General features: G+C 51.5%; 8 protein-coding genes across 8 annotated transcripts; 4 read left to right on the forward strand and 4 right to left on the reverse strand.

The window, feature by feature from the left end:
• The first annotated feature begins 1 nt into the window (after position 1).
• Positions 2-1,747, forward strand: BJX67DRAFT_95584 (uncharacterized protein). Its single transcript, XM_071035662.1, has 3 exons — positions 2-351; positions 409-1,269; positions 1,370-1,747. Exons 1-3 carry the CDS (start codon positions 349-351, stop codon positions 1,520-1,522), a joined length of 1,017 nt encoding a protein of 338 aa, XP_070890972.1. The 5' UTR covers positions 2-348; the 3' UTR covers positions 1,523-1,747.
• Positions 1,361-7,366, reverse strand: BJX67DRAFT_95569 (ABC-2 type transporter-domain-containing protein). The gene is made up of 11 exons (XM_071035660.1): positions 6,195-7,366; positions 6,087-6,138; positions 6,020-6,036; positions 5,396-5,966; positions 5,264-5,347; positions 5,154-5,213; positions 4,904-5,093; positions 3,423-4,853; positions 2,971-3,371; positions 2,293-2,918; positions 1,361-2,199 (listed from the first exon to the last, which is right to left on the reverse strand). Exons 1-11 carry the CDS (start codon positions 7,069-7,071, stop codon positions 1,976-1,978), a joined length of 4,533 nt encoding a protein of 1,510 aa, XP_070890973.1. The 5' UTR covers positions 7,072-7,366; the 3' UTR covers positions 1,361-1,975.
• A 1,596-nt stretch (positions 7,367-8,962) lies between these two features.
• BJX67DRAFT_341192 (ribosomal RNA processing 1 family protein) lies at positions 8,963-10,394 on the forward strand. The gene is made up of 3 exons (XM_071027868.1): positions 8,963-9,176; positions 9,235-9,342; positions 9,418-10,394. The coding sequence occupies exons 1-3, from the start codon at positions 9,128-9,130 to the stop codon at positions 10,263-10,265; spliced, it is 1,005 nt and encodes a 334-aa protein (XP_070890974.1). The 5' UTR covers positions 8,963-9,127; the 3' UTR covers positions 10,266-10,394.
• BJX67DRAFT_341194 (putative sphingosine kinase (SphK)) lies at positions 10,366-12,855 on the reverse strand. The gene is made up of 3 exons (XM_071027869.1): positions 12,214-12,855; positions 12,096-12,152; positions 10,366-12,023 (listed from the first exon to the last, which is right to left on the reverse strand). Exons 1-3 carry the CDS (start codon positions 12,353-12,355, stop codon positions 10,714-10,716), a joined length of 1,509 nt encoding a protein of 502 aa, XP_070890975.1. The 5' UTR covers positions 12,356-12,855; the 3' UTR covers positions 10,366-10,713.
• Positions 12,856-12,879: 24 nt separating this feature from the next.
• On the reverse strand, positions 12,880-16,464 carry BJX67DRAFT_341196 (coatomer subunit beta). The gene is made up of 6 exons (XM_071027870.1): positions 16,352-16,464; positions 15,908-16,264; positions 15,426-15,846; positions 14,988-15,377; positions 13,341-14,937; positions 12,880-13,280 (listed from the first exon to the last, which is right to left on the reverse strand). Exons 2-6 carry the CDS (start codon positions 16,210-16,212, stop codon positions 13,138-13,140), a joined length of 2,856 nt encoding a protein of 951 aa, XP_070890976.1. The 5' UTR covers positions 16,213-16,264; positions 16,352-16,464; the 3' UTR covers positions 12,880-13,137.
• Positions 16,465-16,598: 134 nt separating this feature from the next.
• Positions 16,599-17,735, forward strand: BJX67DRAFT_341202 (mago nashi family protein). Its single transcript, XM_071027871.1, has 7 exons — positions 16,599-16,683; positions 16,738-16,775; positions 16,828-16,923; positions 16,984-17,047; positions 17,100-17,187; positions 17,241-17,366; positions 17,425-17,735. The coding sequence occupies exons 1-7, from the start codon at positions 16,646-16,648 to the stop codon at positions 17,437-17,439; spliced, it is 465 nt and encodes a 154-aa protein (XP_070890977.1). The 5' UTR covers positions 16,599-16,645; the 3' UTR covers positions 17,440-17,735.
• A 9-nt stretch (positions 17,736-17,744) lies between these two features.
• Positions 17,745-19,408, forward strand: BJX67DRAFT_95924 (GID4/VID24 family protein). The gene is made up of 4 exons (XM_071035665.1): positions 17,745-18,437; positions 18,489-18,639; positions 18,705-19,062; positions 19,118-19,408. Exons 1-4 carry the CDS (start codon positions 18,015-18,017, stop codon positions 19,182-19,184), a joined length of 999 nt encoding a protein of 332 aa, XP_070890978.1. The 5' UTR covers positions 17,745-18,014; the 3' UTR covers positions 19,185-19,408.
• A 723-nt stretch (positions 19,409-20,131) lies between these two features.
• Positions 20,132-24,763, reverse strand: sskB (putative MAP kinase kinase kinase SskB). Its single transcript, XM_071035664.1, has 2 exons — positions 22,887-24,763; positions 20,132-22,836 (listed from the first exon to the last, which is right to left on the reverse strand). The coding sequence occupies exons 1-2, from the start codon at positions 24,686-24,688 to the stop codon at positions 20,535-20,537; spliced, it is 4,104 nt and encodes a 1,367-aa protein (XP_070890979.1). The 5' UTR covers positions 24,689-24,763; the 3' UTR covers positions 20,132-20,534.
• Positions 24,764-24,780: the final 17 nt, after the last annotated feature.

Consider the following 24,780-nt stretch of genomic DNA (forward strand, 5'->3'; position numbering starts at 1 on the left):
ACAGTAGATTTGATTCGTAGAAGAAGCTGTCATACCCAAACTCTCAGTCTTTGCTTCGAAGAAGTCCCGAGCTTACGATGGCCCGACAGGTGGTGCGACTGTCGCTGCGAACCACGGAAAGTTTTCGACCGTTGGGACATTTATCCCTGACAAGTCCGCGAGATCCCCTCCCTTCCCCCTCTCTTGAGTCTCAAAATAGCTTCGTATCTTTGGCGAGGCAGTTTCTTTACCTGGAAGAATTCCCGCTGCTTCGTCGTTCCATTTAAGCGGCGTTCCCCCTGTCATCGATTCATTTCTCCCGTCTCATGCCTTCACACCTGCAACTCATGGAGTTGACTCTTCTCCACGATGGTAAGTCGTCTTTTCAACCGCTTCTCACTCTCTCGACATCTTTCTGAAATCCAACAGGGCTGCTGCTTCTCCCTGTCGCGTGACACCCACTCGCACTACGCCCCCCCAACACCCACGGAAGACCAACAATCCGCACGATCTGCTCCTCCTCACGCATCCTCGCACCCATCCCGGAATCCGTCCTCACTACCCTCCCACCCACGCCATCACCTCCGCCCCCCAATAATCCACCCCTCCGCCTCCTCCCCATCGCGCACCCCCGTCCCGCTAACCGAACACATCAACGCCCCGATCCGCCCCCATGTCTGGCACAGCAAACGCCGCCGCTGGACCCGCTCGTTGCTCGATCAGGAACGCAAGGAGTTCTTCGAAACCCGGGTAACCGGTCGTCCCGAGGTGTGGGCTGCGCTCGCCGCCGCATTGTCCTTCATGCGTGCCGACGACCTCGCCACCGCGCAGAGCATCATCGATGCCGCCGGGTTGACCGTCCCCACTGGGGATCTTTGTCAGGGGTGTTATGATGAGCAGGGGGTTCTGTATCGGTTGCCCAGGTGTATTGTCTCTGATCCTGAGAATATGGTTGTTTCGAGTGGAGCTAGCGACGACGACGAGGAGGAAGAGGTTACGAGCGATGAAGACGGGGGTAGGGATGTAGATGTAGATGTGGGATTTGAGGGAACCGATGATCGGAAGTTTGCGCAGGACGAGGCGTCGGGCGATGAGCTGATTGGTGACGAAGACGGTCATGTCGAGCGGCAACGGGAGCGGAGGAGGGATGAGAAGGGCAAGACGAGTGAGCGTGATTTAGTCCGCGTGAAGGCGCGGCTGAGTGATAGGGATGGAGGGGATGTTGTTGTTTCCGTGCGGAAGACGCAGAACGTTGGGGTGATTGCACGCAAAATACAGCAGGAAGTCGGTGTGAGTTTTCCCTAACTTTCCTTCCTTGCCTTTTCTCTGCCTGCTTCTTACTGCGCTTGAGTGTTTGGATCTATATACGAGGCTGACGATCTATGTACAGATCCCCAGGACACAACGCGTGCGAATCGCCTATCTAGGCAAGATGCTGAAAGAGAATACCCCTCTCACGGAACAGGGCTGGAAACCAGGGCACGTCATCAATGCCCTGGTCGTTGTTCGGCGTCCTTCATCATCACGGGCCTCATCTGCCTGAGGTATCAACGACCTCATCAGCTCCAGTACCCCCAACCGAAAGAACCTGAATCAGAGACACGACTCACGAGACACGATACAAAACTAATTCTGGAACGTTGGCATTCTACTACTCATGCATTTGCACAATACCCCCTCGCCTGCTTTGTCTTTGACTCTCTTGCTGGTGTTATGGATGCAGTACTCGTGCGAGGATATCGAGCTATCGAAATCTCCAATTCCAGTTATATAAGGGTTAATCTAGCCCACTACGCTGAATATTAAGTATTAACAAATTTTTAATTTGGACTGCGGTCATGGATTGCTATTCGATTCGAAATAGGAATTATTACAATGTATATACCTCAGTCCTGCAATCTCTCCAAAACAAGCAAATTATCGACAAGAAAGATCGAACTGATGGACAAAGCACTCCCCCCAACACCAGTCCCTAGACAAAGAAATGGGGAATTAATCAATACAACCTCCCATTCTCTGCCTCCTTCCCCCTCGGCGTCGTCCCAGACCGCCTCTTAAACACCCGACAAACAACCTGCGCCCCCTGCTTAATGCCCCTAACCAGACTCGTCGGATTCCAGTGCCGAACCCGGAAAACGTAGTAGAGCAGCACGGTGCCGAAGACGTTGAAGCCGATATATGCCCAGCCGATGCCCCAGTTGCGCCAGCGCTCGGAGTAGTCTGCTCAGTAACTATTAGTGGGGTGTAATTTTCTATTTTCTATTTTACGTTGCGTTTTGAGGAAGGAAGGGGATGCTGGGAATGGAAACGTACAGATATTCGAGGCGGCGAGGTACTGGTCTGCGTTATCGAGAGGACAATACTCGCATCCTTGCGTTGCGGAGGGGTTGTATAACGTCCCCGGCGCAGCTTGGAGGTAGGGAGCCATGTAATCGCCGCAGGTTTGGCCGGAGGGCGGATTGAACACGCTCAACTCCTCGGTGGAGCATTCGATCCTGCGTCCGTGGAGCCCCGTTGAAGTGAGGCCGGAGATGAGATACGTGAGTGGGGAGACGCGGTACATGAAGATCCAGAAGCCCGGGAGCGCGTTTGGTGGTTGCATGACGCCGTTGAAGATGAGAGTCATCATGAACATGAGCGTTGCAATGGTGCCGCCTGTTTCGGCGTCTGGTAGGGCGGAGATGACGAGCGTCGCGAAGGTGGATGTGAAGATGAAGAATTGGATGATGAAAAGGAGCATTAAGCCCTGGCGGTGCGGCGCTTGGTCGGCGCCGTACACGGCGAAGTAGTAGCCGGCCCAGGAGACGATGCCGGCGAGGACTTGCCAGGGGATTTCGACGATGACGTTGGCCATGATGAAGGCGGCCCAGGAGTAAGCCTTTGAGGGCCTTTCACGGACTTCGTACAGGGAGCGTTGGACGACGAACTTGGGCATTATTCTAGATTATCATTGTTAGCTTGGAGTTGGGTTGGAGGTTGAAGGTCACTGACTGTTGTACTAAAGTGGAGAAAATGGATGTGAGCATGAAGGCGCTGAAGAGGACGTCCTGGAATCCTTGCTGAGAGCTGTCGGGCTTGAAAAAGGTGAATCCGATGAAAATGGCAGAGGCAACGGCCAGAATCAGCTTCGCCCAGATGTAGATGGGCTCGCGCCAATACTGTTGGAAGACACGATGGGTTACATGCCACAACTGGCTCACGAAGGGCATAGCGTATTCTTGGTTCGTGTTATTGTCCTCCTCAGTAGAAACAGAACCTCTGTCTTGGTGAATTCGGTCAATCTCTTTCCGGATTTCTTTGGCTTCAGCGCTTTCCTTCCAGACGGCCGGCCAATCCTGGCTAGATTTCCCAGCAGCACCAGCCCCGATGACTTCGAGTATATACTCCGCAGGCTTCCTCGAGTTAGTAAACGCAGAAATGAGAACTGGGGAAATGGGACCAACATTCTCTGAAGAGCCACATGCTCGGGCTCCGTTTGCTTCGAAGTAGTCGAGCAAAGTCCGAGATTCCTCGCCAATGTCCCCGAAGTACACAGTTCGTCCACCTTTTGCTAGAAACAATAAACGATCAAACTGTTGAAAGAGCATAGCGCTAGGTTGGTGAATGGTGGACAGCACTGCTTGACCCCGGTCTGCCAGCTTACGCAAAAAAGAGCAGATCGACCAAGAACTTTGCGAATCCAAACCACTCGTTGGCTCGTCCAGGAAGATCAGTAGTGCGGGTTTGGCGGCAAGCTCGACGCCAATAGTTAAGAGTTTCCTCTGTTCCACATTCAAGCCCTCGCCTGGAGTACCGATGATTGCGTCGGCGAAATCTTGCATGCTAAGCATGTCAATAACCTCCTCAACGTACTTGTATTTCTCGGCCTTGGGAACGGTTTGTGGCTGGCGTAGCAGTGCGCTAAAACGCAACGCCTCCCTCACGGTGGTTGTCGGAAGATGCAGATCTTGTTGCTGGACATAGCCCGTCTTCCTCTGGAAGCTAGTATCAAGCGGCTTCCCATCCACAAACATATCACCGGTCACCACACCGATAGAGACACGCTTTGCGAGCACGTCGAGAAGGGTTGTTTTTCCGGCCCCTGAAACACCCATCAGTGCAGTCAAAGTGCCGGGTTTGACCCATCCAGATACGTTGTCCAATAGTCGGCGCTGGCCCCCTTTGACAGGGATATCATAGCACACATCTCTCCAAGTGAAGATGCTGTGTTGTTCCGGGATTGCAGAGGTGTTTGGCGCTAGTTCGGCTGGTTTCTCGGCTAGAACGGTGTTCGCAGGTGGGCTATCTCCTGGGTCTTTATCCAGGTTGCGTATCTGCGCCGGTACATGCCCTCGGCGAAAGACAAGAAATTCAGCCTTCGAAGAAGTCCCAGAATTGATCTCAGTGGCAACGAGGTAAACAACGGTAAAGAAGATCCAGAACGCTACCAATATCCCGAAGTTTCTCCATTCATGGTCGTACGTATACCGGTATTGCGAGTAAATGAAGTTGTCTCCCGAGACAGTCCTTTCTCCTGCCACAGCGCCCCGGGCTGCACAGACGAAGGTGTCCCCACTCAGATTCGGATATGCAGGCACAAACTGAGAGCATCCAAACTCTCTGCCATGGAACTCGTTTGCTATCATAGCTTCGAACGTATAATAGACCGGATTGATCCATCGGATCCAACTAAACCAGGGGACATCAGACATCTGCGGGGTTGGGATCACGAAACCGGTGTAGATCACGATGGCTAACACCAGGACTCCGGCCATGGACATGGCCTGGGAGAGTGTCTTAGTCGATGCGGCCAATGTACGGAAAATTGCCGACATCGCAAGAGTGCTGACGAAGGTGAATAGGAAGAAGATGAAGAATTGGGACGGTGCATATCGCTGCATCTTTCGTTAGCATAACCGATGTAGGCCCCCCCGGAGGAACATACCAAGCCTGCTAGGAAGTAGAAGATAATGTTGAAGACAACAGCAGCCACAAACTTGACCGGGATATCGGAGACAATCCCACCGAAGGCTTCAGCGAAAGGATGGACAAAAGCGTACGAGGCTTGCTTCTCAACAATTGGTCGCTGGTCGTAGAGCGAGTTGATTTCCGTAATACTAATCAAGGCATTCATTCTAGGGAAGTCAGATTCAGTTCAGGTTGCGTGCCAGAGTTGGCACAATCGGATCACATACAGTACAGCAAAGAACAAAGCAGCCCCTTTGCTTTGAAACCCAGCCGATGCATTGGGAGTCCTAGACAACTTAGCATTCCCGTCAAAAGAAGTTCGCAGTGCACTCAGTACCCAAAGTATATCGAACCAATAATGAGAGACATCACGATTCGGCCAATAACAGTTGTCAATGTAGACGGTTTGTCGTTCCAAATCCTAGAATTCGTTAGTCCAGATCAAAATATAAATGGTTGAATGAAGTACCTCTGATATGCTCGAATTGTACAAAGCTTGACTTGCATCGGAATGGAAATGACATAGGGGCTTTTGGGGCGGACATGCTTTGCCTGTCTGTGCCGCTTAACCTGACCAAAGGTCTGCTCGGTGTCCCCGCCCAGAGGGAACTCCTCTGAGTGGTCGGCAAGTTCTTGACGAAGCTCAGCGTACTCTGGGCTGTTCTTCCAATATGCCTCAAAGTCCTCGGGGGTTCGTGGGACTCGATCTTCCATTCCCTCGCGCGCTTTACGCTCTTGGGGATTCGTGACGGATGTCAAGAAGTCACCGGTTGTCTGGCGTGGTGGACAGTACCAACCCATCTCGGTGAAGTACTCCCTTGCTTTGTTGCAGGGGCCGAAGTAGATTTCTCGACCCTCGTACAGAACGATGGCTTTGTCAAAAATGTCGTATATTGCTTGTGAAGCCTGGTAAATTGCCACAGCATGGCAAGTACCTGCTACATTAGCAGACACACGTAAAGCCTTCGCAAACTCCAAAGCGCTCGCGGAATCAAGGCCTCTAGTACTATTGTCCCATGCCCCCACAGGCGCTCCGGAGACTAATGCCAGTCAGTGCTATGCGAGTAGGGCTAGATGTTGGCGGATGACTTACGGGCCATTTCGGCAATACTAAGAAGTGTTAGCGACATGTCATGAGCATAATCGAGGGGAGCACTAACCTGACCCGTTTCCTTTCACCGCCAGATACACCTCTTATATAGTCGTCGCCAACTGCGAATACATGTCAGGCAAACAAAGCAGACATTTGCTCAGGGAGATAAACAAACCCTTGGTGTTGTACGTGTGTGATAGACCGAATACGGACATTGCGACCTGGGTAGTATACTTAGCGAATTGCTCCCGGCCAACGCCTTGCAATCGGTGCTCAGGCGTCCTTGCTGCTGCTGCGAATTCCAAGGTTTGTCCCACAGTGAGATGAGCGAAATGTTTGTCCACCTCTTGGTTATAAAGCACCTCGCCCTTGTATTCCCGCAGCATGGTCTCCATCGAGATCCCGTTGTACTGAATCTGTGAGCCTTCCCACAATTTCAGCCCATGCACCTCGCCACATAGAGACTTTAGAAAGGTAGAGCAGCCACTACCCGGTCGGCCCAAAACAATCAAGAGCTCGCCACTTCTGATAAGACCGTTAAAGTCGCGCAAGATGTGGCGCTCGGGTGAGCGACGGGAGAAGACCTCATTAAGCCGCAAAGGCGCTGCAAACAGGGACGCCACAGTATCTTGGTATTGTAAAGCTGAGCCGGAGCCGGATACGTTGAGATTCTGGAAGGAGATACCGGTGGATGGTGGGCGGGGGAAGCCCTCCTTGTCAATCTGCTTCATCATCTTACGAGCCCACTTGTAGTGATCGAATTGATCGCTCGTAGGGTTGAATGCTGGATCCTCAAGGGCCATCCCATCGACTGTATCCCTCCGTTCGATGCCCTTGCCGCTAGCGCCAGACACTGATATAGTGCGCCCAGGAAAATTCGAGGCAATTCGCACCAGTTCTGCCCTCCCCTCCGGATTGATCTCTTCGAAAATTGTGGTGTCATCTTTGTCTACCCTTGAGCCGCGGCGAGAGGGGTGTTGGTCTTCTTGGATCTCATCCTGGCGGACTGAGCTCGGGGCAGAACTGATGCTGAGCTTTTCACTCTGGGCCATTTCGACGGAGGCTTCGCAGAAGCGCCAAGCTATGTTTCTAAGGAGACTGATATATTCCAATGGGAGGGGAAGACCGGCCAATTGAACCTTGAGAGCCCGCACGGTTTATGGGGCAGGAGAGGGAAGGGAAGAAGAACGGTGTGCTCCACTCAAAACATCGATTGTCCGAAGAGAGGGGGTTTTATTTGGAATAAGTAGTAGCGGGGTGGAATCGACAACGTGCCGAGGGGGAGACCCTGATGGAGTTATCGGGCAGACCATCCATGGTTGTCTTCACGCAGGAGTTTAGGGATCCCAGAGCTGCGATTTGCCAGAAGGCGCACCGTGATGTCATGATTAGGAGATTTGTTGGACCCAGGTGTAACAACAAATGGGAAGAAGAAAAAGGACAGCGCCGTCGAATGAGAGCAATTCCGGATGCGGCCCAGAGGCTTTCCATCCATGGAGGTTGGTGAAGGTTATGCTCTTCAATAGTGCTCACTGGTTGGTCTGCCAAGGCACAAATAGTTCCTCGCAAGGCCCAGATTCTGGATTCCACGCCGAAGATGAACTCTCTTTGTCCTCGGTCCATCACAGTATCGAGCAAGGGGAATGCTCCAAGCAGAGAGAAGAGCTCGCATTCCCAAGGAACACAATAAATTCAAGACTGACGAGCCGGAGAACTACACCTGCACCTCCATGAAAATTAGCCTTACCTATCTCAACGTCGATGCCGTTTTCTTGCGATCCACCTTAGCTCCAACTGATGATCTCCGTGGGCACGTCGGTCCCAGCGACTCCGAGTCTCCGTGGTCGAGACAAGGTTTTCGCAAGCTCCACCAGGATCACCAGACTCTGGAGTTGCGCCGAGGAACAACCTTTCAGCCCCTTCCGATCGAGAGATACTCCGACCAGGCGGTTTTAACTGCTCCCGGGCTTTCGCAGCCATGGCCCAGTTGCCAGCTGGCAGCACGCCGATACCGCAAGACACAGAAATTCGTCGCTCGAGCGTCAAACAACCCACGCAATTCCAGAGGCATTCATACCTCAGCATCCACTTCCGGTTTGCGCTGCTGAATCAGCGGATGTGCGCTTGAATCCGGAGCGGAACTAAACCAATTCCCGCGTAGATCATTTATGCACACTAAAAGACATGAAGACGGTGCCGATGCAACTTGGCACAACAACATATCCCCTTCCACTGCCACTTGACCTGCCCACCGCGATCGCTCCGATGACACGGACGACGCAGCTTGTTTCCACCGCCACGTTCCACCCTACCTGAACATTCTCCGAGGTGCAAGCGATTCGGCACCGTGTGGCCCGGGCCGATGTCAACCGTGAGCATCCGAATAATGCTGGATTATTCCGAAGACAGATAACAGTCTCAGGGCCGGATGCGACGCCGTCGGTTCCTGAATAGTCTAAAATAGTATCATATACCAGCTTCGGTGCAGGTATCTTCTCCGGATCGCAGGCATTGTGCATCATTCAGCGCGGATCAATTGACGGGACAATCCCGTTTCAAGCGACGCCCAAGACAGCCACGTCATGATCTCTTCTACCGAGCCACATCACAGCAAAGGAACGCAGTGTTGAAGTTGCCTTGCGATGCCCTCGCCTTGCGGGGCTCGGGCCATTCGTTCCTGAACGCAGGGCGCACACCTTCCTTACCAATGACTGTTGTTCCTATATACTGAGTAGATATTTATGAAGAAAAAAAAATCAACCTAGTCAACTCTTATGACCTTCGAACTTGGAAATCGGAGGAGACGAGGTACTGTGCACCTGTCCTTCAAGTCCCTCCATCTCCTGAGGCCCGTAGCCAATCACAGTGCTTGATTCGCCTTCTCCTCACCCAGAAAGCAAACAGTGCAAACTCTAGAAAAAAAGTTACACTTTGAATGCGCCGACATGGAGTCAAGAAAGTTGCGCCTGAGAGCCCCGATTATAACACACTTTTTGATTTCTACATGGTATCGGCATCTTCCAAACCATCCCAGCTTTCAGTAGAACCTCGCCACATTCTCAAGCTGCCATTGGCCCTGTGCAATCACCGCACAGACAGCTTTCAGCAATGACCGATCTCGCGAAGACTCCCTTCGTAAGGGAGCTCGCTTCAAGCGGTACGCGCCTCTAGTCCTCTACTCCAGCTCACTATTCATCTCTAACAATAGGCGACAGATAAAAAGATCCGCGACAAAGCCACTGACTCCCTCGCCCTCTTCCTCCGGTCAAAAACCGACCTCTCCCTCCTTGAGCTCCTCAAACTCTGGAAGGGTCTTTTCTTCTGTACATCTCAGTTCCCCATTACTCTCCGAACTTCAAACGAGTGGAAAACGGTATCTAATATTAACTACAATCCAGGCTTCTACCACTCCGACCGCCCCCTCACCCAACAAGCCCTCGCCCGCAACCTCTCCTACAGCCTCGTCCCGGCCCTCCCCCGCTCAACGGTCCACCGCTTTCTCCGCGCATTCTGGATAACCATCGGGCGGGAGTTCCACTCTATCGATCGACTCCGGCTAGACAAGTATCTACTGCTGATACGTTTGTATATCGGCGTTGCGTTTGAGATTTTCCTCAAGAACAAGAGCGACTCCGCACAGCAGCAGGCGAACGGGAACGGGAGCGCAAAAAAGCGGAAGAGGGAGGAATCTGAAGCGGCGAAGAAGCGGTCGAAGTCGAAGTCTAGGTCGAAATCCAAACCCGGTAAACAATTAGATGAGGACGAGGATGGGGACGAGGAAGAAAATACCGACGAAAAGCGCGAGGCGTCACAAACAAATAATTTAGCCGCTAACGACTGGCGCGACCTGAAATCCTACCTGGCAATCCTCTCTGAGGGCCCGCTAAACCCGTTGAACTTCGATCCTGCTCAACCCGCCGCCGATGAGAAGAATGATATCATGCCCATGCCACTTGGGCCCGACGGGCTTCGGTACCACATTCTCGACATCTGGATCGATGAGATTGAGAAGGTTCTTGAGTTCGACGAAGAATCGGGGAGGCCGAAGGGGGACGTTCCCATGGAGCTTTTATTAGAGCCTGTTGAAAGGTTGAAGAAGGAGGGGGTGCATAGGCCCGTGAGGGCGAGGGCTGGAGAGACTCTGAGTGATGAGAGGTTAGTTGAGTGGGGTTTCAGGACGAAGGAGGTGGCGGAGGATGAGGAGGAAGAGAGTGAAGAAGAGTGGGGTGGATTTGGGGATGATTGAATTTGAAGTAAACCGAAAAATCGATGTTAAAGCTAGGGAGGGATGCATCTTTTCCGGAGTTGCGGTGTTAAAATGTATATAATAGCTGTCCACAGCCCTATTCAAAAGAATATAGATTATGCATGATCACTACTCGTATCAACCTACAAAGCATAAAAATGGGATGGTAAGAGATATGTTTTACACTCCAGGTTCTAGGGACCTCTTGCCATGAATAAATATACAGCACACAACCCAGGTCTAACAAAAAATACAATCAGATAAGAATAGAATGCCAACCAAACCAAACAATGATCAGTTCATTCAAAACAGTCGTCCATTTGGGTATCATCACAGCGAGAAGTCGACGACAGCACTAGAGAGAATTGTGTATGTAGGTCTCTATACATAGGAAAGGGCAAATTAGGTGTACTTGCGTTTCTTTCACTTGGGCTCCGGGCGAGTGCAATCAAGGTCTAGGCCCTCGTGCTTCGTAGAGATGTCCGGATTTCGAGAGAACCGTGCCCAAACCCTTGTGGATTTCAACCTGGAAGGCCTCGAACGGGATCTTCTCGCCATCGACGCTGATGTAGCCTTCCTTTTCTCGGGGCGTGAGTCGGTACGCGAGAGCCTTGCGGATAACCACCTCGGGCATGTCGAAAAATGCGCCTTCGGGAACCGCCGACATCATCTTGAGGATCTTCGCACGGCTTGTTGTCCCATCGACGGTGACAATATCCATCAGACCGTCGTGAGGTACCGATGCTGGGAAGAACGGTGTGTCTTTGGATACAATTGCCATGTTCCCTGCGAAGAAATTGCCAATCGTCTCTCCCGGAATGACCTCCCAGTCCCTCGGCAGTTCGTCCAGGATAGTGCCGTACTCTAGCTTGGGAAGACCCTGTTCGGCGTTATCTTCGATGGAGCGGGTCGGGACATTACTATTCGCGTATGTGTCGTAATGACTCTTGATCGTAGCCTTATCGTTAACTGCCACTTTGATTGCAAGGTCGCATGGATAGACAGCCCGATGCATCAGACGCACGAGAAAGCCGTAAGTAAAGCGATGGGCTCCCATCCAACGAAGATTGTCCGTCCCCAGATCCGATTCTGCGACGATGCCAAAAGACTGGGACAAGAATGAGAGCGTGCGGGAGCTTCCCTGAGTGACCGACATCAGATCCATGGGCATGCGCAGTCCCTTGACAATGGTCAAGGCAGCGACGGAAACACTGCCCGTCCCGCAAAGGTTCCAGGCCATTGCATTTCCAGAACCGCAGGGCAACATCGCGACCGCCAATTTCGCCAATGCCTCTCGCGCGTTCGGCTTCTTTGCAAGGCCGTTGAACACTTCGTACGGCAATCCATCCCCAGAACAGCAGACGATGGCATCATACGCATCGATGTCTATTCGTTCCGCAATTTCTGTAGCATGGCCCCCGTGTGTCGTCTCCTGCACGTCCAGCTGGCAGTGCGCGGCGGCGAAAACAGGCTCAGCATATGTCCGATACAATCTCGCCGCAGTTCCCTTGCCTCCAAACGGGTTTATCAAGACCTTGAGTCGCTTATATCGCTGCGCATTGCCGTATGCAAGGTCAAGTAATTTTTTAGACCACGTCTCGACGGTTGCCTTCTCTTCATCCACAATGGGGTATTGCAAAGCAGTCACAGCAACGTCATTTTTGCTAACAGGCTCCGCGTAAGTAATGGTTAAGCCGGCGGGTGACACATCGGTTTCGAGGACATTGTACAGAGAAATCGAGTGCGTGACCTTGTTGGCTGGGGGCGTCGTTAAGTTAGTAAAGTTCACAGGTCGCGTTCTCCTAAACCAAGGAAGAGGCGGGAGCGTACTCGGCTTCGGGAGCAGGCCGCAGCATGTCCGATCAGACTTGCGCATGGCGCGCTCATCTAGAGGCACGTGGGATATTAGTCTGAGGAACCACCGTGCATTACTGGGCGATTAGCATACCAACTACCAGGAGAGAATCGCCGCCCAGAGTGAGTGAGACCGATTGTCCCACCATCAGAGTCGAATCATGGCCCAGCAACCGGAGGTGGGATTCCGATTGATTCGTACAGGGGCTGCTATTCGAAGACATGTTTTTCTGCATGGAGTAAGGACATAGGAAAGACTAGGGTGAGGTTGAAAATAGAAAGGAATTGCAGGTAAGAATATGAGAAAAAGAGAGAGACTTGGGAGAAGAAGCCCAGGAAAGCAGAAGGTGGCTGAAGGGCTGGCTGACGGGGACGGAAAGGAAGTGATCACTAAGACAAGAAGCCCGCCATCTTAGCCACCTCGGCTGCGCTGTTTCAGCTTTATAGTGTTTCCATTCAAGCAACATATGAGATAGAATCGTGTTCAGTACCTTGATCTCGTGCATTCGGCCTCTTTATCCATCGGCTCGTTCTCGGGACATTCGCACCATTTGCACCATCCGCTTGCGTCCATGGACTACAGGCGTTCACCCCTCCCAGACCAAGAACTTTTTCGCAATCCCTTAATTTGCCAATACCTTTCAAGTAGCTGCTTTTGACCATGTATATCATACCCGAAATCGGAGGCACTACCTGTTGTTGGGCAGCAAGTCTGAAGGCAAAGTCCTGGACATGCAACGATATACTAGTAATAAATCGTATGATATCATCCTTTATAAGCCAGGCCTGCGCCTCAATAGTAGAATTAAAGACAAGCTCAGAGAATTATTACTTCATTGAAGAAAATCCTTTCTCGTCTGGTAACACACAGTACAGGAAGCATCTGGCAAATAGATCCTTCGTCCATCAAGAGGTTCCCAGAAGAGGTAGGTAACACACAAGTTGATAGTATAATCGTGAAACAAGTCATAGGGTAATAATCACTATTCAAAGCTAGAAAGGAATTTTAATATTCTATTCATGCGGTCGCAGCTTTAAGTCCTTTCAATGAGCCCAGGCTCAGAGCTAGACCTTGAGAACGGCTTCTTATCCGGACGAAGCCGGTGATCGGTCCGTCATCCCCTTCTTTCTCGATACTTAGGTTTGCTAGGGCGTCCTCCCCTGTGAGAATTTGTTAGTTGGATCTTATTACTGGAGAGGATCGTCAAATCTGGAACATACCAAACACGCTCCGGGCATATAGATTAGCACTGAGGAACTGACAATCGCCCATGAGCGATCCCTCGGGAGTAAGGCAAGCCATATTCGTGCTCTCCATGAGTTGCTTGAGGAATTCGCGGAGGCTTTTGGCCTTGGAATTGATGTTCACCTTGTTCTCCCACTCGAATTCGGTCCACATTGTCCGGAATTGGGTCTCGGTGCAATGAGCAGGCTGAATATAGTCCATAATGTCGGCGTGAATATCATTGAGGATCACGACATGTGTTTCTGTCGAGCTAGCACCATCGTACACAATGTTGCCAAAAATGACACCGGTATCCGTCGATGACACCTTGACTGTAGCCTGCACATTCAAGAAGTCACGGGGACCGAGATTGTGGGTTGATGGCCGCTCTACGACCTTTAGGTCTCCTAATGTGGCGAACTCGACGGATAGGTTCTGTAGGGTCTCCAAGGTTTGATTAACCAGGAGAACGTCCAAGACGATGTCAAATTGATGCACCGTGACATAAGCCTCTGCATAGACCGCATCTGAGAAACCGGTGAGCTGCACGACGCGGCTCAGTTTCGAGGATACTGTCTCCACCGCGGAGTCACCGCCTGTAGCCTTGGCGAGATCGAGCTCAATTTCCTCTGCCCCTTCAAGAGCGGACTTCTTGGTGAATTGTCGGATCGGAATGGCATCATCGATCTGAACGGCACTCTTGGCCTTTTCTACGGCCTCCTTCGCTGCCCGCTTCTTGTCTTCGACCTGGACCATAGCACGGAAAGCCTTCCGTGTGTCTTCAAGGAAAGTAGTTTCCAATTCTTTCCTTTCAGAGAACTCAGCAAGGGAACGGACACACGTCATGATACGGTCGACGGAATCCTCATCGATTGGTGCGGCAACAAATTGTGATTGTCCCACTCGGATAATCGAAATCATAATAAGCATGGCTTCAGCGCGTAACGCATTGGTGCGGGCGGATTCCTGGGAGACTTCAGAATGGCGCATAACCAATTTCGTCAATGTAGAAGAGAGGACGGTTGCCAGGTAGTAATCTCCCTCCAGAATCAACTGACGGAGGGGTGGCTTCTGGGCCGCCTTGACTGCTTGCAGACGAGCAGCCGCGGCAGACTGGCTAGTAAAAGCGCTCTCAGTAGCATATGTACCGTCCGCCAGTACCTTGGGAGCCGATGACTTAGCGTGGCCATTGACCTGTTCCTTCGGCACACTGTCTTCTGGAACTTCGTCAAGAAGTCGCTGTTCTGATGCGAGGATAGGGATTTCGCCAAGGCTTGCCCTGATCTTCTTCCACGCCTCTCGGATATCCTTTTCCTCCAGCGAGTACTCGCCAACGACCCATAGAACACCACGGTAAACTTTCCCCGCCCGAACCTCACTCAGTGTGGAGACCAAGCGGTCGATGATGGAGGCGCGCAAATTGGGGAATTTCTCAACCACTTCCTTGACGAAAGAAATCACATCAACGGCGGAGTTGTTGTTGAAGTCGGCAATAAAGTCCATCAGAAGATCTACAACGCTAGCAGCAATCTCGGAGAATTTGATGGCGCAGTTGTGGATCGATTGGATTAGGAGTTGCCGGTATTCGCTGTTCTGTCATGGTATTAGTCGGGTAAACTGAGCAAGGGCGGGTCCTGAATTACCTTCTCATACTGTTCATCCACAGTCTTCGCAAGTTCTTTCTTGAGGAGCATCACAATTTCCTCCACATTCTTGCTGGAGACCATCTCTAGTGCGATGCCGAGAGCCTTCCGCCGAACATCGATATCAGGACTGGAGAGAACTCGGAGGATTTCCATAGTTAGGTCATCCAGAACGCCTTCATTTCGGATTCGTAATTGGTCCACTCGGTCCAAAACAATGAGCTTGACGTTATTGTCCGCCTCTTTGATGCTCAACTCAATCAGCTTTCCCGCTGCAGCTTTCACGGCTACAGGATTGCTGGTGAGTGCCGTAAGAGAGGTCGCCGCTTCGTACACCACGGTACTCGTCGACGCATCAAGTAAATCGAAAATTAACCGGAGGTACCTCGCCTGTCCTCGTTAGCGGAGACCGGCTGTTAGCGCTTTCTAGAAACTCACCTTGTTCTGGGAGTTTTGCACCGCATCCTTCCTGATAAACTCGAGCTCCGCTAGCTGGAGTAATTCGTCTGTGTTCGGGATACTGTCGAAAGTAGAGGCCAGGTACTCCAGGGCCTTCTGGTGGCTGATAGACATCAGTGCAGCGAATGCATTGCGCTTGCAAGTGCCATCTGATTCCGTTTCCAGGAATGTTTGAACGAGTTCTGGCGCATCTGGGATAAGGGATTCTGAATGTTGGAAGATGGACGCAATGGCCCACACGGCGCTCTTTCTCACATATGCGTGTCGGTGATCCAAACATGAGCGCGCGGACGAAAGGAGAGGCTCGATAAGTTCTGGTTCTCGGAGCTTGCATAAGAATCGCAGGGTGTTCCCTCGCACATACTCGTTAGAGTGCTGCAAGTCGTTACGGATGCCATTGCTGTGTAGGAAGCAATCAATTAGCGCCGATAGTGGGGTTTGAGGGAAAGCCATCTCCTTACCACACCAGGATCATTTCCTGCTTGAGCTTGCCATTTGAGTCGTGCTTCGGGCAAATCTCATAGTAGAAGTATAGCAGTTTTTTGAGGGGTTTGCTCTTTGACGGCATCACAAAGCGAATAATGTGCATCAATAACTGCGGCATAGGGTCTCCGTTGAGCATGATCGTTATGATCCTTCTCATTGTGTCTAACTTGGTTTCATCGTTGCCCTTCTCCAGCTGCAATTTCAGCTCCTGTTGCGTGGGCTGATCAGCGGCATTGTCCAGGTGCACCAAGCTATACGCATTTTCTAGAAACGACGCCATTGTGGGAGATTCGGCAAATGGCCGTGACAGAGGGAGTCGAAGAAGAGGATAGCTTGAAACCACCAGTCAGTCCGGAGTACCAGGGTGTTGTTTTGGCGGATCAGGAGAGGGAGCGCTGAGGAAGAGGGTGAGGACGTACCAGGAAAGCACTCCCCAGAGTGACACAGAAGGCAGAGGATGGTAGACTCGATCAATTCAACTCCCCTCGCCTACCAAGGATTCATCAGCGCAAACGTTGGCAATCTGGAGGCTTCACCAATTCAGATGATCAACCTGGCCATTTGCGCGGGCGGGCAAGCTGTCCGGAATGTGTGGATGACTAAGCCCCGCCTGGGTCAACCCACCGCCCGCAATTGAAGCGGCGGACGTTGATTTCCTCTCCGCAAGCTCTATTCTACTAGTTTTCATATGACCTGGTCGCGACCTTGCGAGGATGTCGAACCAAAATGAAACGTTTTATCTCCGCTACTAGTAAGGCCAATCCGTGTTGAGCCCAGATATCCTCCGCTGCTGACTGTCCTGCAGCTCAGGTCACTCTGGGCGGTTCGGACATGAATTTCTAGGTGAGCTGGACCTCCGACCCCGCCACGCCCCTACGCTTGCTGATTGCGCCAGAATTCGATTTCCGTACCCTCGGTGATGGTCGCAGTGCTGCCGTCAGATATGCGAACAATTCCAACTACCGCAATGACTCCCTCATCCGCAAAGAGAGTGAGTGCTGAACGGACAATTTGACGGCGTTCAAGTGTTGTTAATGGATGCACTGGATAGTGTGCGTGAGCTCGGCCATGATCCAGGAAGTCAAGCGCATCATCAAGAACAGTGAGATCTTGAAGTACGCATCTGCCTTGGTCTTGGAAGGGATTGTCTGTCTAACAGAACGACAGGGAGGACGACTCGAAATGGCCTCAAAAGAACAAGGACGGACGGCAGGAGCTGGAAATCCGACTTGGGAACGAGCATATTTCGTTCGAGGTTCGTATCTACCTGGATCAGTACGATGGTTGCGCTTGCTAACCTTTGTGTAGACCGCGAAAATCGGATCTCTTGTGGACGTGACGGAATCAGCAGACCCAGAAGGTCTCCGGGTGTTCTACTATCTTGTTCAGGACTTAAAAGCGCTCATCTTCTCCCTGATATCACTTCACTTCAAGGTAAGTGGGCTTGGTTTGTGGTAATGGGAATTGGTTCTGATGCTGCTTATCTATCTAGATCAAGCCGATCTAAACCGATCCAAAATGATTTCGTGCTTCTCTATTGCTTTTCTGGTTATGCAGGTGCAATATCGCGGACTGGAGTAGGGTAGTATGTGTGGCGCAATTATCCTGGAACAATGCAGTGAATACCCATAATGAAGGCCAAGAACTACAAATGACGTACAGAGGCGCTATATGCCTGAACCTATACTTTGTAGGAAGCCTCAATAATGAGTTAATTAAAGGTTGCAGCCTTAATGCCTGAAGCTGCCTGGTTTGCCTTCCCCGCAGCTCGCATGACCAACGAGCAGAGCGACCTATCCTCTTTGGGCAGGGAGAGGCCTGCGCTCGCTCTCTTCCAAAAGCAAACCGAACTTCGTCAACCTTGGAATCTGCACTCCCTGCGTCTCCTGCGGCTAGCCTTCTCATCGTCGCTTCTCCTTCCCCAGTTCCAAAACCCCTCGCTCTCCTTCTACATCTCCTTCACCCCTTTCGGTCCATTATTGTCGTTCCTGTCTTCTCTGGCTGTTCACTTGTCCGCCATCGTTCGCCACCCTTTCTGCAATCCAGTTGAATCCGATGTCATTCCCTAGTTAATTCGTCCCAATGCCGACCCCGAGTGACAGCACGCCTCGCTTGAATGCCGCTTCGATCACGCAGGATATCTCCACTCGTGCGACTTGTCCACCTGAGCTAAGCCGGTTGCCAACGTGGGGAGACTTGGTGGGATCCGCTCCTCTGGCTGAGAGTGACACTACTGCCGACAATGCTCTTTCTCCGGGTGTGGCCTCGCCACAGCCCGAACCGACGCCATCGGACAATGCGATCGCCCGTGCGGATTCAGAATCTTTGAGATCTGAGATAGAAACTAGTGCTTCGCCGAGTAGCACGTCGAGATCGGACGAAGAACCAGTTGCGAGAAGAATGAGTGCCACTAGACATCTATCTCGCTCCGCTAACTCTGCCTCAACGGTAGCCTCTTCGCCTTCAACGGCCTCGCTCTTGAACTACGAGTTCTCGAATATACGTGTATGTGACGTTCGGATTTTTGTTGCGTATGAACTCAATTAATGCCACTAGCTTCTCCCTAATTATACTTCGTCCTTCCTGCGACCGGGAAGCAAGTTCACTGGCACCCAACACTCCGATCGCCAGGTATACAATGTCGACGTGGAAATCAAGCACGTGGATATGGCCGAATCCTACCTTTGCGGCTACCTCCGCATTCAAGGTCCGTGGAAGACTCTGTCCATTGCTCTCGAGGTGAAGCTAATCTATCCATGCTTTTTTACACAGGTCTCACCGAGGACCACCCTACGTTGACAACTTTTTTTGAGGGAGAGATCATCGGAACGAAGCATACCTTCAAAACTAGGAACGAATCCTGGGGAGCGTCAGAGAAGACCGACATGCATCACTGGGCAAGGTTCCCTGCTTGGCGACCTCTAGCCAAGCAGGCGAAAAGGCCCGATTTCACGTACTGGGACTTTGCTGAACGCGACCACATCTTCATGCGCTGGAAGGAGCATTTCCTTGTTCCCGACCACCGCGTACGGACAATCTCCGGCGCTAGCTTCGAGGGCTTCTACTACATCTGCTTCAACCAAGTAGAGGGCACCGTGTCTGGCATTTATTTCCATGCGAAGAGCGAGAAGTAAGTCTATTTTGCAGCCACAATAGTGACTGACGTATTGACTTTTCCTTAAAAGATATCAGCAATTAGACCTTAGACACGTTGAAAATCATGGCTGCACGCCTGCCATGGAATTCCGCTAATCTCGCATTTGGTCAAGCTGGAATTGACCAGGGTAGCGGAATCGCCTCCTCTTACTTCTATTCACTGTCGTTTATATCACGCACGTCATTTTCCCTCCTCTTGACCTTCTCCAAACTCTCGTCCGCAGTGCTATCGGCTGTTTGAATCTCAATACGTCGTGTTTCTAGTTCGCTAGGCTGCTCCCTCTACTTGACCTCCTAACCCGCTGATGTTCTATGATGATCTCTTTCCAAATTGGCGTTAAATTGGCTGTAATGGTCTCAACTCGTTTCAATCTTCTCATTTCCTTTTTATTCCTCAGTCCTGGTTACTCTCTGTGCTCTCGATATCATTATTCTCCCTTTCCCCGCCAGTTTACTGGGCAATCAATTTTAGCGGCGATGTCTCCATGATTAGTTCTCCTCCTCTCTTGTTGCGTTCATCGTCATTCTCATTCGGTGTCTATGCATGCATGCAGATTATCCATATCCTTTTTCTTTTTCGAATCAACGGCTTCGATATCTATCTACCGACAAGTCGACGGGGTCGCAGGCTATCCGGTTAATAACTTTTGAGCTCTACGGCCTTTTCTACTCTTATTTCCTCCTCTTAACGATCTGGCATCCATGAAAACTTCCTTCTTGCGTTTGGTGTCTCAACGCAATCCTCCAAAAACCAAATTCCCTCTCTTCTTATAAACCATAAATCAGAATACCCCGCCAAGATCAGAGGACACAGGAGCCTACACCGTATCTGCTGGTGAAATTACATCGTACCGATCCTTGTGCGCCACCAACTCAACGACCTAATCAAAGCGAAGAAACACTAGTGACGATAGATGGAACTTGTAATTTCCCATCAGAGCCATCACCTTTCACCGAGATATAGAACTTTCGGCTTGTTGACTGACTTCCATTTTATGTTGCTAGTTCCCGATGTGGGTCAACTAAGCATAAACGATGTTACATAGAGAAACATTAACTATGAGTATGTAGGAGCTAGACTCCTGGTCATCAATAAAACAAAAATGGTTTGATCTCAAGTATATGGAACTCCTCCCCAGAAAGAAGAAAGAGGGGGAAAGAGACAGATACATCGTGGATAGATGGTTATTTGCTGACTTGACGTGTATAATTTCGAATATGGCATGAAAGGGGGTATCAAATGCAATTGTATGGATGACTTCGGTGATCGTAAAGATGAGGGTACGAGAAATGTGAGAGTGTAAAAGGAGTTGAGGTCAGATAGCTCGCCTTGTTGGGGAGTGTATACTGTGGGGGACGGGCAGACAACCGAACAGCGACAGCGAGTAGGGAGGGTAGTTGTGCGAGGAGGGGGTTGGAATGGTGTGATAAGAAGGTAGGAGACCATCACAGGTAGGCGGAATTATGGCGACTACTCGAAGTCGAACTGCTCATACTGCCGCTGTGATCGCTGCTCGGCGTGGGCGGTTCAATCACAACCTGTTGCCGGATCGAGACGATCCACTCGTGCTGAAGAAGTTCGGCCGCAGTGGGTCGCTTGAGGGGATCGCACTCGAAGCATCGGCGAAGGAAGTCGATACCTAAATCGCTGAGTAGATCACGGGATGGCAGCTGTGGCTGGTTGCCTTGTGCGATGTTATACATGATTGCCCACTCGTTGTCTAGGCTCGACCATGGGCGACGACCAGTAGCCATTTCCAAAATCACACATCCCAGGGACCAGATGTCGACGGCGCCCTGGCGGTGTATTAGTTTGGCCGTGTCACCGCGGATGACCTCTGGAGACATGTACATTGGTGTTCCCGTCATGGTTTTCTGATTCTTTCCCCGGTTGGGGGCTATTTGGGGATCCTTAGGGAGGATAGGCTCCTTATGGGTGCTACCGCCGACGGCGTCCATGGGCAATAGGGTCCTACCCTGACGCGCGATGATCTTGGCCGCTCCAAAATCGACGTATTTGATGATTCCGTTGTGGTCGAGCAAGATATTCTCGGGCTTGATGTCGCGGTGCACGATGCCGGACTGGTGAAGATATGCTAGGCCTTCTAACAGTTGTAAGGCGTAGACCATAATGACTGTTTCGTCCTCGACACGGCCATGCTCGAGCAAGCTGGCGAGGGATCCACCAGAGCAATACTCCATGAAAATGTAGACCTTGTCACGATGAACCTCAATGCCATGGTACGAGACAATGTTGGGGTGATCCAGGACTTCCAGGACGCCCATCTCCTCGCGGATCTGCTGAGCAATCTTGGGGATAAGCTGAGGATCCTGTAGCCGAATTTCTTTAACTGCCATGAGGTAATTGCTGTCCAGGTTGATCGCAGCGTAGACGGAACCAAACGTGCCGCCACCAATGTATTGACCCTGTTGCCAGCGAAGAGTAACGTTCGTCGCTGACGAGGACAACACCGCAAGGGACCGGTCGGCCTCATTTGATCCCTCTAGGACTCTTCCTAGAGCTTGACGTTTAGCATCTGTCTCGACCCTGTTCCCCTCAATGCTAGTCAACTGGGCGAGACGCTGCTCACGGACGAGCCTCGCCGCCTCCTCGTCGGTCAAAATTCGTCCAGCGCCAGTCTTCCAGGCACCAGCGCGCTCTTCCAAGCGCTGTTTCTCTGCCTGTGCGGCTCGTGAAGATCGCGCACCCATAATATCAAAGTGGGATATTAGGAGGGACATACACCCAGCTACTTTTTGCCGCAGACGTGCAAACTGTTCATCATCCATCGAAAGAAGGTGCCTGCTGGATGTGATCGCCATCGCGAATTCGAGGGCGGCCACAGCCCATTTGAAGGTCTTCCTGTCGGCAGCATCACAGTCATCACAAACGAACGCGACCCATTCAAGCGACAGCTCCGCAAGTCTTGCACTATTCATCGCGCGTCGGTTCGGGTCAACATTCGAGGAACGTTTGCCAAACTCTGTGGCAAAGGCATAGCAAGCTTGGATAAGCTCGTGGTTGTCCACACCCTTCTCCTTGAGCTGATTTCTGATGATTGCGACACTGTCCATGATAGTCATAGACAGTCTGAATGACATCTTTTTTATCCTATTCAGCTCTGCATTCACTCGGCCAAGATTCGCACGTTGCTCGATAGCCATATCGAGCTGAATCCCCGTCGCTTGGGCTAGCTCAACTCTCGCGCTGGATAAGCGCTGCTGCGAACCCTCAACGATGAGACGAAGCTTGCCTAGCCGCAAATCAGTGGGCTGTTCGACAATCTCGACGTGCATCTCTTTCCCGGCCCAGGCCAGTGGCTTCTCCGGGCGGACGGCCAGAACATATGGCACCTGCGAGGGGTCTTTTCCAGGCTCCTCCTCGCGAAACGATGTCCCCAGAATCGCCGCTATTTCATCTGGGCGGTTCCACAGCCCACGGTGTGCGAAAAGATAAACACCTTTCTGACCGACAGATGCATTGGACTTGATGAGGAAGTGGTCGGACACAAACAAAGCTTCGAAGAAATCCCATGAAATGTCAGCTGGAAGGTTGTATTCTGAGGCATTCTCAAACAATTGACGCAAAAACCGCGAGAACCGATAAAGCTTCCGCTGACGGATCCTGGTGGAGTCTAAGACACCTTTGAATCGTTTATCCAACTCGGCCGGGTCTTCGTCCTCGCGGATATGAAGTTCGCGCTCGAAATGGATGAGCAAGCGGTGGATGGCTCTGGCAGTCAGGACACTAAATCAAATTAGCCCATATCACAGACTTTGTAGAACGGCAAGCTGTACCTGAATTGTTCCGCCACCTCAATATCGCCACTTTCAAGCTGACGGCCAACCTCGTTGCAAAACCCCCATTCCTGTTCCAGAATTTCCGCCTCCTTAAAGGTGTTCTTATTCGCCTGCAATTTCCAATTCAGAAGGCGGAAATAGTATCTCATAGCGTCCAGCACGACAGAATCGAAACTTTCGTCAATGCAAGGAGGTAGATCCCAGCCTGGCTCTGGCCGAGCGATATCTAGATATCGTTGCTTGATATCGACCGCGGCTCTCATCATGATCTGAAACTGTGAAATCATCTGATCGACCAAGATGGGTGATTGCTGCGCCGGATCCTTCATGTTCTTAGCGTAGGAGAGTCGAACACGGATAATCTCCTGGATCAGACGGGAGGAGAAGTTAATCAGAATAAGGAGTTCTTCAATATACGGTGGTAGATGTCGACTTGCAAAAGCGCTTGCGTTCTCGATCAATGTACTCTTCGCCTTTTGTATCACCGCTCCAATACCGTTCAGCATGTTATGCTCCCCCTGAAGCGTTTTGAGCCCATCTTCCTTCATAATACGGTCGAGGAAGGACGCTTCGTCAGATAGATCACTATTTGTGAGTTTGACTCCGGGCTTGCTAAAATCAAGTTCGTCGTTCCCAACCCATTTTTGGAGGATAGCAAGTTCAGTGTTGATAAGAACGGTGGTATTGTGCCAGGCGAAAATGGCATCGCGACTAGAACAGTACTCTTCCGAGGCGACGCGAGGGTGAGCAGTCTCAAGTTCCTTATGTGTTGAGTAAAGCGCCTCGCATCTCTCGATTTTTTCAACGATGTCTTCAACCTGTTTGATCGGTGGTTTCCCAATCTCAGTTTCACCTTTGATCTCAAACTTGATAATATCCTCCACAACCGCCCCAAGACCAGCTCGTGCTTCCTCGATCAATTTGCGCTGTAGGGCCAGGCTGCGCCCACATGTCCTAGCTCGTACACCGATCCATATTGCGTAATTCTGGGCAGCCGACCTGTTGGGCTCCGCGGAGCCAAGCAATCGCTGCTTCTCCTGCTTGACCACGTCACCTTTCAGCACTGAGGCAAGCATTGAATGCCATTCCAGGCGCTCCTGATTCTTCGGGTTTTTAAGCTCTTCGATCGTGGGCTGATTGTCGTCCGTAAGAAAGAGTTGAATATCAGGATCGTAGGCGTCGTCTTCAAACGGAATTTCAGAGGACGGCGAGGGATCCTCAACGTCGGATTCCCCAGAACTTAACGCCAAACCCCGGTTGTCTTCAAAACGGCTGTACCATCCCTGTGGATCCTCGCGAATTCGTTGGACGTACGCTTTCTCCTGTGCACGATACTGGGCATTCGGGTCCCGTCGGGGCGTGCGCTTCGCAGACATCGATCGTTGGCGATCATCTTCGAAACTTATGAATGAAGCAGGCCGTCGCTGCGGGGCGTATGTATTGGATGGGGTCCTGGCCGGGCCAGAGGGACGCTGCGGTCGGAGATCCCGTTCAACAGCTGGGTTCGCTTCAACGCTCGGGGAAGACACTTTGTCGAGAGCTGCGGCGCCAAGGCTAGAGCCGCGGGGTCGTGTAGGGGTGACATTCGCCCAAGAGTTGAAAGTAGAGTGAGCCGGAGGAGGCGAGGAGCCGACAGTGGTGGTGGACGCGATGTGGTCGCTGAAATCCTGGGGTATCATAGGGCCGGATCGCACGTAGGATGGCTGAAGGAGCTCGTCAGAGCCGGAACTATCGGAGTCTGGATTGCCCATGTTGGCTTGCTCCAGAAGCTGATGTTCGTGGACCGGCTGGGGGTCCATCCTGAAGGTTGTTGAGCTATCAGTGTTGATGCTTGGGAGCTTGGGGAACGCGAAGTTGGAGGCGAGCCTTGGGCGGAGAGGATAGGCGCTTG

This window comes from Aspergillus lucknowensis, assembly GCF_044049455.1.
Source record: "Aspergillus lucknowensis strain CBS 449.75 chromosome Unknown BJX67scaffold_2, whole genome shotgun sequence".
Classification (NCBI taxonomy): Eukaryota; Fungi; Ascomycota; class Eurotiomycetes; order Eurotiales; family Aspergillaceae; genus Aspergillus; species Aspergillus lucknowensis.